At 50.1% G+C, this 15000-nt stretch overlaps 1 protein-coding gene across 1 annotated transcript in view; it reads right to left on the bottom strand.

Moving 5' to 3' along the window:
• Positions 1–15000, bottom strand: part of LOC124046983 — a 38432-nt gene that overhangs the window by 19775 nt on the left and 3657 nt on the right. Inside the window, exon 2 of the mRNA XM_046367733.1 lies at positions 96–351. Coding sequence (XP_046223689.1) covers positions 96–332 — 237 coding nt within the window. The 5' untranslated portion in view covers positions 333–351. The remainder of the gene's footprint in view (positions 1–95; positions 352–15000) is intronic.

The following is a 15000-nucleotide window of genomic DNA, read 5'->3' as shown; positions in this document are numbered from 1 at the left end:
TGTGTGTGTGTACTGTGTGTGTGTGTGTACTGTGTGTGTGTGTGTGTGTGTGTGTGTGTGTGTACTGTGTGTGTGTGTACTGTGTGTGTTCTGACCTTCTGCGACAGGTCGTCCAGTAGTGCGTCAAAGCATTTGAAGCTGCGTTTGTGGACGGCCATCCTCACTCCCGCAAACTTAGTGTCGCCGCTCTTGTAGAAGGTGATTCTCTTAGTCGGTGGTGCAGCGATCAAATGGGAGAGGCGAGAGGCGGAGGGTGTATGTACGGGGAGAGAGGAGACATCTTTAGACTGGGGTCCATGGGGGTCCCACAAACCTGCTGGAGCCGACTGCATGCTGCTCTCTCACATACACCTAGAGAAAACACACACACACAGGTAACACACACTGTTAACACATGACACACACTTAACACACACACACACACACACACATACACTGTTAACACATAACACACACACACACACAGGTAACATATAACACACTCTAACTGTTAACACATAACACACACACACACACACACACACACACACACACACACACACACACACACACACACACACACACACACACACACATAACACACTACACTGTTAACACACACACACACACAGGTAACATATAACACACTCTTAACACACACACACACACACACACACACACACACACACACACACACACACACACACACACACACACACACACACTGGTAACAGGTAACACACACTGTGAACACTCACATACACTGTTAACACGGTAACACACACACTTAACACACACACGTTGTTAACACACACACATACACTGTTAACTCATAACACACACACACTGGTAACATGTAACACACACTGTGAACACACACACACACACACACACACACACACACACACACACACACACACACACACACACACACACACACACACACACACACACACACACACACACATACAGGTAACACATAACACACACTGTTAACAGAGTGTGTGTGTGTGTGTGTTAACAGAGTGTGTGTGTGTGTAACACACTGTTAACAGAGTGTGTGTGTGTGTTAACAGTGTGTGTGTGTGTTAACACGTAACACACACATAACACACACAGACCACCATTGTCCCCTGTGCCCAAGAACACTAAGGTAACCTGTCTAAATGACTATCGCGCCGTAGCACTCTCATCTGTAGCCATGAAATGCTTTGAAAGGCTGGTCATGGCTCACATCAACACCATCAGAAACACTGGACCAACTACAATTTGCATTAATTAACGCCCCAATAGATCTACGGATGACACAATCTCTTTTGCACTCCACACTTTCCCACCTGGACAGAAGGAACACCTATGTGAGAATGATGTTCATTGACTACAGCTCAGCGTTCAACACCATACATAGTGCCCTCAAAGCTCATCACTAAGCTAAGGACCCTGGGACTAAACACCTCCCTTTGATACTGGATCCTGGACTTCCAGACGGGCCGCCCCCCTGGTGGTGAGGGTAGGTAACAACATGTCTGCCATGCTGACCCTCAAATCGGGGGGGGGGGGCCCTCAGGGGTGCGTGCTCAGTCCCCTCCTGTTCTCCCTGTCCACTTCCTGTCCCACGACTCAGTGCCGCGCACGACTCCCAACAACATCATTAAGTTTGCTGACGAGACGGCAGATGTAGGCCTGATCACAGACGACGGTGTTCAGCGGTCATGCTGCCGTTGAGGGAGAGGTTGGTGTCCTGGCAACATACTGCCAGGTCTCTGACCTCCTCCCTATAGGCCGTCTCATCGTCATCAGAAATTAAAAACCGGAATAACCATATCCTCCAATTAGATAAACTGGACCCAGCTGGCACAGAGCAGGACCCAGCTGGACCCAGCAGGACCCAGCTGGCACAGAGCAGGTCCCAACTGGCACAGAGCAGGACCCAGCTGGACCCAGCAGGACCCAGCTGGCACAGAGCAGGTCCCAACTGGCACAGAGCAGGACCCAGCTGGACCCAGCAGGACCCAGCTGGCACAGAGCAGGTCCCAACTGGCACAGAGCAGGACCCAGCTGGACCCAGCTGGCACAGAGCAGGTCCCAACTGGCACAGAGCAGGACCCAGCTGGACCCAGCAGGACCCAGCTGGCACAGAGCAGGTCCCAACTGGCACAGAGCAGGACCCAGCTGGACCCAGCTGGCACAGAGCAGGACCCAGCTGGACCCAGCAGGACCCAGCTGGCACAGAGCAGGTCCCAACTGGCACAGAGCAGGTCCCAACTGGCACAGAGCAGGACCCAGCTGGACCCAGCTGGCACAGAGCAGGTCCCAACTGGCACAGAGCAGGTCCCAACTGGCACAGAGCAAGACCCAGCTGGACCCAGCAGGACCCAGCTGGCACAGAGCAGGTCCCAACTGGCACAGAGCAGGACCCAGCTGGACCCAGCTGGCACAGAGCAGGTCCCAACTGGCACAGAGCAGGTCCCAACTGGCACAGAACAGGACCCAGCTGGCACAGAGCAGGACCCAGCTGGTACAGAGCAGGACGCAGCAGAACCCATCAGGACCCAGCTGGTACAGAACAGGACCCAGCTGGTACAGAGCAGGACCCAGCTGGCACAGAGCAGGACCCAGCTGGTACAGAGCAGGACGCAGCAGAACCCATCAGGACCCAGCTGGTACAGAACAGGACCCAGCTGGTACAGAGCAGGACGCAGCAGAACCCATCAGGACCCAGCTGGTACAGAACAGGACCCAGCTGGTACAGAGCAGGACCCAGCTGGCACAGAGCAGGACGCAGCAGAACCCATCAGGACCCAGCTGGCACAGAACAGGACCCAGCTGGTACAGAGCAGGACCCAGCTGGCACAGAGCAGGACGCAGCAGAACCCATCAGGACCCAGCTGGCACAGAACAGGACCCAGCTGGTACAGAGCAGGACCCAGCTGGCACAGAACAGGACACAGCTGGTACAGAGCAGGACCCAGCTGGCACAGAACAGGACCCAGCAGGACCCAGCAGGACCCAGCTGGTACAGAGCAGGACCCAGCTGGCACAGAACAGGACCCAGCAGGACCCAGCAGGACCCAGCAGGACCCAGCAGGTCCCAGCTGGTACAGAGCAGGACCCAGCTGGCACAGAGCAGGACCCAGCAGGACCCAGCTGGCACAGAGCAGGACCCAGCTGGCACAGAACAGGACCCAGCTGGCACAGAGCAGGACCCAGCAGGACCCAGCTGGTACAGAGCAGGACCCAGCTGGCACAGAACAGGACCCAGCTGGTACAGAGCAGGACCCACCTGGTACAGAGCAGGACCCAGCTGGCACAGAACAGGACCCAGCAGGACCCAGCAGGACCCAGCTGGTACAGAGCAGGACCCAGCTGGCACAGAACAGGACCCAGCAGGACCCAGCAGGACCCAGCTGGTACAGAGCAGGACCCAGCTGGCACAGAGCAGGACCCAGCAGGACCCAGCTGGCAGATATACAACCTACAGATATTCTAAGCAGGACCCAGCTGGCACAGATATTATGAGCAGGACCCAGCTGGATCCTTCACAGATTGCAGGACCGTTTAACTCTTTCTAACTTATTGATCCTTCATACAGTATTGTGGAACTTAGAACTTGGCTTTTCTTTTTGGCAGATATACAACCTACAGTCATATTCTAAGCTATCTTATACCCGTGACTGTGACTGGGTTATTCAGGCACCAGATGATTGTTCATGTGTTGATGTATTATGCTATGATATTAGAACTACAGAGACTGGCCAATGGTTTATGTTATTGATCCTTCAGTATTGTGGAACATTAGAACTACAGAGACTGGCCAATGGTTTAACTCTTTCTAGCTTATTGATCCTTCATACAGTATTGTGGAACATTAGAACTACAGAGACTGGCCAATGGTTTAACTCTTTCTAGCTTATTGATCCTTCATACAGTATTGTGGAACATTAGAACTACAGAGACTGGCCAATGGTTTAACTCTTTCTAGCTTATTGATCCTTCATACAGTATTGTGGAACATTAGAACTACAGAGACTGGCCAATGGTTTAACTCTTTCTAACTTATTGCTGCATCATGATAGTACCAAACCTTTCTTTTTGATGGTCACAGAATCCTAGAATCAGATAACACATGAAAGGACCACAGAAACACACACTGAGTATATAAACATTATGAACACCAGCTGTTTCATTTACATTTACATTTACATTTAAGTCATTTAGCAGACGCTCTTATCCAGAGCTTCCATGACATAGACTGACCAGGTGAATCCAGATGAAAGCTCTGATCCCTTATTGTCACCTATTAAATCCACTTCAAATCAGTGTAGATGAAGGAGACAGGTTAAATAATAATTTTTAAGCCTTGAGACAATTCAGACATGGAATGAGTGTGTGTGTCATTCAGAGGGTGAATGGGCAAGACAAAATATTGAAGTGCCTTTGAACGGGGGTATGGTAGTAGGTAACAGGAGTTCCGGTTTGTGTCAAGAACGACAACGCTTCTGGGTTTTTCACGCGCAACAGTTTCCTGTGTGTATAAACAATGGTCCACCACCCAAAGGACATCCAGCCAATTTGACACAACTGTGGGAAGATTGGAGTCAACATGGACCAGCATCCCTGTGGAACGCTTTCAATTCCTTGTAGAGTCCACGCCCTGAAGAATTGAGGCTGTTCTGAGGGCAAAAGGGGAGTGCAACTACAATATTAGGAAGGTGTTTCTAATGTTTTGTACACTATTGTATAACACTCAGACCAACACACACACACACACACACACACACACACACACACACACACACACACACACACACACACACACACACACACACACACACACACACACACACACACACACACACACACACACACACACACACACACACACACACACACACACACACACACACACACACACACACACACACATATCCTAACTGAAGGTAACAAGGTAAAGAGTTAGGACAGTGCAGACTATGTTTAGAGTCTCTGTTGGTCTGACAATCCTATTTGGGACTTTAAACGGGTGGCACATGTTGAGATCATCCCTGCAGCTGTACACGCTGACCAAAGGACATTACATAAGCCTGTGTCAAACACCTACACATACATTTCTACCAATTCATTCTAGTAGCCATATAACATTATAACGTATCCATAGATTTCCCGAAATTACTAAACTCAGCAACAACAACAACAACAATAACAATAATAACAACAACAACAATAACAACAACAACAATAATAATAATAATAACAGCAACAATAACAACAACAACAACAACAACAATAACAACAACAACAATAACAACAATAATAATAGCAATAATAATAACAACAACAACAACAACAATAACAACAACAACAACAACAACAATAACAATAACAAAGTCCCTTTTTCAGGATCCGGTCTTTCAAAGATAATGTGTATGAATCCAAATGACGTCACAGATCTCCATTGTAAAGGGTTTAAACACTGTTTCCCAGGCTTGTTCAATGAACCATAAACAATTAATGAACATGAACCTGTGGAACGGTCGTTACGACACTAACAGCTTACAGACAGTAGGTAATTAATGTCACAGTTAGGAAAACTTAGGACACTAAAGAGGCCTTTCTACGGACTCTGAAAAACACCAAAAGAAAGATGCCCAGGGTCCCTGCTCATCTGCGTGAACGTGCCTCAGGCATGCTGCAAGGAGGCATGAGGACTGCAGATGTAGCCAGGGCAATAAATTGCAATGTCTGTATTGTGAGACGGCTAAGACAGAGCTACAGGGAGAAATGACGGACAGCTGATCATCCTCGCAGTGGAAAACCACATGGAACAACACCTGCATAGGATCGGTACATCCCAACATAACACCGCGGGACAGGTACAGGATGGCAACAAAATCTTCCCGAGTTACAACAGGAACACACAATCCCTCCATCAGTGCTCAGACTGACCGCAATAGGCTGAGAGAGGCTGGACTGAGGGCTTGAAGGCCTGTTGTAAGGCAGGTCCTCACCAGACATCACCGGCAACACAACGCTGCCTATGGGCACAAATCCACCGTCACTGGACCAAAAAGTGCTCTTCACTGACGAGTCGCGGTTTTGTCTCACCAGAGGTGATGGTCGGATTCGCGTTTATTGTCGAAGGAATGAGCGTTAAACTGAGGCCTGTACTCTGGAGCGGAATCAATTTGGAGGTGGAGGATCTGTCATGGTCTGGGGCGGTGTGTCACAGCATCATCGGACTGAGCTTGTTGTCATTGCAGGCAATCTCAATGCTGTGCATTACAGAGAAGACATCCTCCTCCCTCATGTGGTACCCTTCCTGCAGGCTCATTCTGACATGACCCTCCACTATGATAATGCCACCAGCCAAACTGCTCATTCTGTGCATGATTTCCTGCAAGACAGAAGTGTCAGTGTTCTGCCATGGCCAGCCCGGATCTCAATCCCATTGAGCACGTCTGGGACCTGTTGGATCGGAGGGTGAGGGCTAGGGCCATTCCCCCCAGAAATGTCCTGGAACTTGCAGGTGCCTTGGTAGAAGAGTGGGGTAACATCTCATAGCAATAACTGCCAAATCTGGAGCAGTCCATGAGGAGGAGATGCACTGCAGTACTTAATGCAGCTGGTGGCCACACCAGATACTGTCTGCAATAGGTTGAGGGCTGACTGTCTCTTTGGATTTTGACCTCCCCTTTGTTCAGGGACACATTATTCCATTTATGTTAGTCATATGTCAGTTTATGTCTCAGTTGTTGAATCTTGTTATGTTCATGCAAATATTTATGTTAAGTTTGCTGAAAATAAACGCAGTTGACAGTGAGAGGACGTTTCTTTTTTTGCTGAGTTTAGTTGTAATTAACTATTACAAGTTCCTATTGTAATTACCAATAATTGGAAAAGGGGCAAATATATTCAATTAATTATTAACAAACGGAAAAATATAAGCAATATTTTTTCAAACTGAATTGACTGTCTTTAATTCAAATTGACCCCAACCCTGGTAATTCCATGGCCTTTTGCAATCCTACCCCTGATTGAGACTAATGCATTGAGATTAAACGAGCTACAGGCTGGGCAGAAACAACGCCAGACAGTTGGTAGAGCAGATGGTTGAGTGGGTTGGAGCACGGTGCTGGCACCACCAGGTGGTTGAGTGGGTTGGAGCACGGTGCTGGCACCACCAGGTGGTGGAGTGGGTTGGAGCACGGTGCTGGCACCACCAGGAGGTTGAGTGGGTTGGAGCACGGTGCTGGCACCACCAGGTGGTGGAGTGGGTTGGAGCACGGTGCTGGCACCACCATGTGGTTAAGTGGGTTGGAGCACGGTGCTGGCACCACCAGGTGGTTGAGTGGGTTGGAGCACAGTGCTGGCACCACCAGGTGGTGGAGTGGGTTGGAGCACAGTGCTGGCACCACCAGGTGGTTGAGTGGGTTGGAGCACGGTGCTGGCACCACCAGGTGGTTGAGTGGGTTGGAGCACGGTGCTGGCACCATCAGGTGGTTGAGTGGGTTGGAGCACGGTGCTGGCACCACCAGGTGGTGGAGTGGGTTGGAGCACGGTGCTGGCACCACCAGGTGGTGGAGTGGGTTGGAGCACGGTGCTGGCACCACCAGGTGGTGGAGTGGGTTGGAGCACGGTGCTGGCACCACCAGGTGGTGGAGTGGGTTGGAGCACGCACGGTGCTGGCACCACCAGGTGGTGGAGTGGGTTGGAGCACGGTGCTGGCACCACCAGGTGGTGGAGTGGGTTGGAGCACGGTGCTGGCACCACCAGGTGGTTGAGTGGGTTGGAGCACGGTGCTGGCACCACCAGGTGGTTGAGTGGGTTGGAGCACGGTGCTGGCACCACCAGGTGGTTGAGTGGGTTGGAGCACAGTGCTGGCACCACCAGGTGGTGGAGTGGGTTGGAGCACGGTGCTGGCACCACCAGGTGGTTAAGTGGGTTGGAGCACAGTGCTGGCACCACCAGGTGGTGGAGTGGGTTGGAGCACAGTGCTGGCACCACCAGGTGGTTGAGTGGGTTGGAGCACAGTGCTGGCACCACCAGGTGGTGGAGTGGGTTGGAGCACAGTGCTGGCACCACCAGGTGGTTAAGTGGGTTGGAGCACAGTGCTGGCACCACCAGGTGGTTGAGTGGGTTGGAGCACAGTGCTGGCACCACCAGGTGGTTGAGTGGGTTGGAGCACGGTGCTGGCACCACCAGGTGGTTGAGTGGGTTGGAGCACGGTGCTGGCACCACCAGGTGGTTGAGTGGGTTGGAGCACAGTGCGGGCACCACCAGGTGGTTGAGTGGGTTGGAGCACGGTGCGGGCACCTAACTCTAACGTTAATTATAACACAAACCCTAACCCTAACCCTAAACCTAACCCTTACCTCAACCCTAATCCTTACCCTAACTCTAACGTTAATTATAACACAAACCCTAACCCTAACCCTAACCCTTACCTCAACCCTAACCCTAACCTTAAAACTAACCCTAACCCTAACTCTAATGTTAATTATAACACAAACCCCTAATCCTAATTGTAACCCTAATCCTTTAGCCTAAAATAGCCTTAGTCCTCTGGGGACCTGGCAAACGTTCCTTGTTTTAGTTAGCACACACACACGGACACACACACATGCACACGCGCACACGCACACGCACACACACACACACACACACACACACACACACACACACACACACACACACACACACACACACACACACACACACACACACACACACACACACACACACACACACACACACACACTCTCTCCACCGTCACAGACTCCACATTAATTGCTCCATGTTCAGTGACCTGACAGGACGTGACAACTACATACATGACCAGCATTGTGATGCTTAGCAGGACAGGAACAATGGACCAAGTCACACACTTATCAAGACAACACATGGTCATCCCTTGCGCCTCTGATCTGGCGGACTCACTAAACACAATGTCAACTTTTGTCTGAGTGTTGTCGTGTGCCCCTGGCTATCTGTAAATCATGTCTGAGTGTTGTCGTGTTCCCCTGGCTATCTGTAAATAATGTCTGAGTGTTGTAGTGTTCCCCTGGCTATCTGTAAATAATGTCTGAGTGTTGAGTGTTCCCCTGGCTATCTGTAAATAATGTCTGAGTGTTGTAGTGTTCTATCTGTAAATCATGTCTGAGTGTTGTCGTGTTCCCCTGGCTATCTGTAAATCATGTCTGAGTGTTGTCGTGTGCCCCTGGCTATCTGTAAATAATGTCTGAGTGTTGTCGTGTGCCCCTGGCTATCTGTAAATAATGTCTGAGTGTTGTCGTGTGCCCCTGGCTATCTGTAAATCATGTCTGAGTGTTGTCGTGTGCCCGTGGCTATCTGTAAATCATGTCTGAGTGTTGTAGTGTTCCCCTGGCTATCTGTACATTTTGAAAACAATAAAACACACCCTGACCACCACACACCCTGACCACCACACACTCTGACCACCACACACTCTGACCACCACACACTCTGACCACCACACACTCTGACCACCACACACTCTGACCACCACACACTCTGACCACCACACACCCTGACCACCACACACTCTGACCACCACACACTCTGACCACCACACACCCTGACCACCACACACCCTGACCACCACACACCCTGACCACCACACACCCTGACCACCACACACCCTGACCACCACACACCCTGACCACCACACACCCTGACCACCACACACTCTGACCACCACACACCCTGACCACCACACACTCTGACCACCACACACTCTGACCACCACACACCCTGACCACCACACACCCTGACCACCACACACCCTGACCACCACACACCCTGACCACTACACACTCTGACCACCACAGACTCTGACCACCACACACCCTAACCACCACACACTCTGACCACCACACACCTTAACCACCACACACCCTGACCACCACACACACCCTGACCACCATACAATCTGACCACCACACACTCTGACCACCACACACCCTGACCACCACACACCCTGACCACCACACACCGTGACCACCACACACACCCTGACCACCACACACCGTGACCACTACACACACCCTGACCACCACACACCCTGACCACCACACACCCTGACCACCACACACTCTGACCACCACACACCTTAACCACCACACACCCTAACCACTACACACCCTGACCACCACACACACCCTGACCACCAGACACCTTGACCCCTACACACCCTGACCACCATAAACCTTGACCACTACACACCCTGACCCCTACACACCCTGACCACCACACACTGTGACCACCACACACACCCTGACCACCACACACTCTGACCCCTACACACCCTGACCACCACACACCCTGACCCCTACACACCCTGACCCCTACACACCTTGACCACCACACACTCTGACCACCACACACTCTGACCACCACACACTCTGACCACCACACACTCTGACCACCACACACCCTGACCACCACACACTCTGACCACCACACACTCTGACCACCACACACCCTGACCACCACACACCCTGACCACCACACACCCTGACCACCACACACTCTGACCACCACACACCCTAACCACCACACACTCTGACCACCACACACCCTGACCACCACACACTCTGACCACCACACACCCTGACCACCACACACACTGACCACCACACACTCTGACCACCACACACCCTGACCACCACACACCCTGACCACCACACACCCTGACCACCACAGACTCTGACCACCACAGACTCTGACCACCACAGACTCTGACCACCACACACCCTAACCACCACACACTCTGACCACCACACACCTTAACCACCACACACCCTGACCACCACACACACCCTGACCACCATACAATCTGACCACCACACACTCTGACCACCACACACCCTGACCACCACACACCCTGACCACCACACACCGTGACCACCACACACACCCTGACCACCACACACCGTGACCACTACACACACCCTGACCACCACACACCCTGACCACCACACACCCTGACCACCACACACTCTGACCACCACACACCTTAACCACCACACACCCTAACCACTACACACCCTGACCACCACACACACCCTGACCACCAGACACCCTGACCCCTACACACCCTGACCACCATAAACCTTGACCACTACACACCCTGACCCCTACACACCCTGACCACCACACACTGTGACCACCACACACACCCTGACCACCACACACTCTGACCCCTACACACCCTGACCACCACACACCCTGACCCCTACACACCCTGACCCCTACACACCTTGACCACCACACACCCTGACCCCTACACACCCTGACCACCACACACCCTAACCACTACACACCCTGACCACCACAAACCTTGACCACCACTCACACCCTGACCACCACACACCCTGACCCCTACACACCCTGACCACTACACACCCTAACCCCCAACCACCACACACCCTGACCACCACACACCCTAACCACCAACCACCACACACCCTAACCACCAACCACCACACACCCTGACCACCACACACCCTGAACACCACACACCCTGACCACCACACACTCTGACCACCACACCCTGACCACCACACACTCTGACCACCACACACTCTGACCACCACACACTCTGACCACCACACACCCTAACCACCACACACCCTGACCACCACACACCCTGACCACCACACACCCTGACCACCACACACCCTGACCACTACACACCCTGACCACTACACACCCTGACCACCACACACCCTGACCACCACACACCCTGACCACTACACACACCCTGACCACTACACACCCTGACCACTACACACCCTGACCACCACACACCCTGACCACTACACACCCTAACACACCAGAGCCCTTAACTTCCAGACATTCTACTCACATAGTCTGGAAACATGATCCAATCAGATAGAAGCAGTCTGAGGGGAATTCCTTCAATTTATTCTGTGTCTGGCTGACACACGGTGTCTGTCTACCTGTACCACTTTCTGTGTCTACCTGTACCAGTGTCTGTGTGTGAGAGAGTTTGAGCTAGCCATGCCTACCATTAGCCACTAGTCCACACACTGACACTGTGGTTAGCGTTAGCGTTAGCCTGAAACAGGTTCAAACCCACTCCTGTAAGATGGCTGCTAGCTAATCAGACGTGGAGGGGAGGAGGGGAGAGGGGGAGGAGAGGAGGAATGAACGGGAGGAGGGAGAGAGGGGGAGGAGAGTGGGAGAGAGGGGGAGGAGAGTGGGAGGGGGACAGGGTGAAGAGGAGAGGAGGGGAGAGGTGAAAGAGGAATAGGGAGGAGAGAGGGGGGAGGAGAGAAGGAGGGGAGAGGGGGAGAGGAGGAATAGGGAGGAGAGAGGGGGAGGAGAGGGGGAGAGAGGGGGAGAGAGGGGGAGGAGAGAAGGAGGGAAGAGGGGGAGGAGGAATATGGAAGCTAAGGATAGAAAGCAAAGCCTCCTTAATCAGCTGAGATCTGACGGGGGGGGGAGGGGGTCGACCACACAGACAGACATGCACACACAGTTCCATACAGAACACGTTAGTTAGAGAGGGGAGTTGACTGACTAGCTCAGGGAGGCATCAGACAGAGGGAATAGACCACAGAGCCAGAGCATATGGTCATCCTACTGAAACCTGATCCACTTCCCGTGTATTCAGACTGTTGGGGCTTTTAAAGCAGGCCTTAGATCTCTATTGGCTGTCCTACCCTTCCTTCTAGACATTGATTGGTGCTTAAATTATATTGTTATATACAGTATATACAGTTGAAGTCGGATGTTTTACAAACAGCTTCAGCCAAATACATTTAAACTCAGTTTTTCACAATTCTTTACATTTAATCCAAGTAAAAATTCCCTGTTTTAGGTCAGTTAGGATCACCACTTTATTTTAAGAATGTGAAATGTCAGAATAATGTAGAGAGAATTATTTATTTTAGCTTTAATTTCTTTCATCACATTCCCTGTGGGTTAGAAGTTTATATACACTCAATTAGTATTTGGTAGCAATTGCCTTTAAATGGTTTAACTTGGGTCAAACTTTTCGGGTAGCCTTCCACAAGCTTTCCGCAATAAGTTGGGTGAATTTTGGCCCAATCCTCCCGACAGAGCTGGTGTAACTGAGTCAGGTTTCTATAGGATTGAGGTCAGGGCTTTGTGATGGCCACTCCAATACCTTGACTTTGTTGTCCTAAAGCCATTTTGCCACAACTTTGGAAGCATGATTGGGGTCATTGTCCATTTGGAAGACCCATTTGCGACCAAGCTTTAACTTCATGACTGATGTCTTGAGATGATGCTTTAATATATCCACATAATTGTTCCTCATGAAGCCATCTATTTTGGGAAGTGCACTAGTCCCTCCTGCAGCAATGCACCCCCACAACATGATTCTGCCACCCCCGTGCTTCACGGTTGGGATGGTGTTCTTCGGCTTGCAGTGGCATCTTCCTTGCTGAGCAGCCTTTCAGATTATGTCGATATAGGACTCATATTACTGTTGATATAGATACTTTTGTACCTGTTTCCTCCAGCATCTTCACAAGGTCCTTTGCTGTTGTTCTGGGATTGATTTGCACTTTTCGCACCAAAGTACATTCATCTCTAGGAGACAGAACACATCTCCTTCCTGACTGGTATGACAGTTGTGTGGTCCCATGGTGTTTATTCTTGCGTACTATTGTTGTACATATGAACGTGGTACATTTAGGCATTTAGAAATTGCTCCCAAGGACAAACCAGACTTGTGGTCTACAATTTTATGCTGAGATCTTGGCTGATTTCTTTTGATTTTTCCATGATGTCAAGCAAAGAGGCACGGAGCTTGAAGGTAGGCCTTGAAATTATTATTATTATTATTGAAATACATCCACAGGTACACGTCCAATGGACTCAAATGATGTCAATTAGCCTATCAGAACCTTCTATATCCATGACATCATTTTTTGGAATATTCCAAGCTGTTTAAAGGCACAGTCAACTTAGTGTATGTAAACTTCTGACCCACTGGAATTGTGATACAGTGAATTATAAGTGAAATAATCTGTCTGTAAACAATTTGGGGAAAAATTACCTGTGTCATGCACAAAGTAGATGTCCTAACCGACTTGCCCAAACTATAGTTTGTTCACAAGAAATTTGTGGAGTGGTTGAAAAACAAGTTTTAATGACTCCAACCTAAGTGTATGTAAACAAGTTTTAATGACTCCAACCTAAGTGTATGTAAACTAGTTTTAATGACTCCAACCTAAGTGTATGTAAACGAGTTTTAATGACTCCAACCTAAGTGTATGTAAACGAGTTTTAATGACTCCAACCTACGTGAATGTAAACGTCCTACTTCAACTGTATACAGTCATAAATATATATATTTTTTTCAATTGTTTATCTTTTATTTATGCACTTCGAGATTAATCTTGTACAATAAAAATCACTTTACAAATGTAATAAATTATTATTACTAAATTAGATTGTGCCAAAATAGGATGAATGTGTCACCTGTTTGCTTTTATGAAGTCCAGCCTCAGTTGAAATCCACACACTGTGATCTAGGACACCACTATAACCAGTAATGAGTGAGAATCTACAGCTCATCAGTGAAGCAGCAAAATACAACTCACTTTTCTGAACCACTTTTTTTTTACACAAGTGTTGTGGTATGGGTTCAGGGGTTAGGGGTCAGGGGTCAGGGATCAGGATAGGGATGTTCAACCCTCCTCGTGAAGAGAATCTCAATTAAATACTACTCACCTCCTTCTCCAAAACCCATTGGAAGAGAAAGACAGAGGTCCTTCCCCTCTGACCTTCTCCTCCAATGGGTTTTGAGAAGGCAGCAAGGAGAGAGGACACGAGGAACATGCAACTAAGATTCCCCATGGAGAGCTAACATTCTGTTCCCGTCCTAATCTAACGCACCTGAATCAGGAACTTGATTAGTTGAATCGGGTATGTTAGAGCAAGGCTGGAACAAAAGCATGCACACCCAGAAGCGCTTCAAGAGCAGGCTTGGCCACCCCTGTGTCA

The sequence above is a fragment of the Oncorhynchus gorbuscha genome, linkage group LG10, assembly GCF_021184085.1.
Source record: "Oncorhynchus gorbuscha isolate QuinsamMale2020 ecotype Even-year linkage group LG10, OgorEven_v1.0, whole genome shotgun sequence".
Classification (NCBI taxonomy): domain Eukaryota; kingdom Metazoa; phylum Chordata; class Actinopteri; order Salmoniformes; family Salmonidae; genus Oncorhynchus; species Oncorhynchus gorbuscha.
Note: the sequence above shows the minus strand (reverse complement) of the source record. Positions and strands in the feature narration are given on the sequence as shown.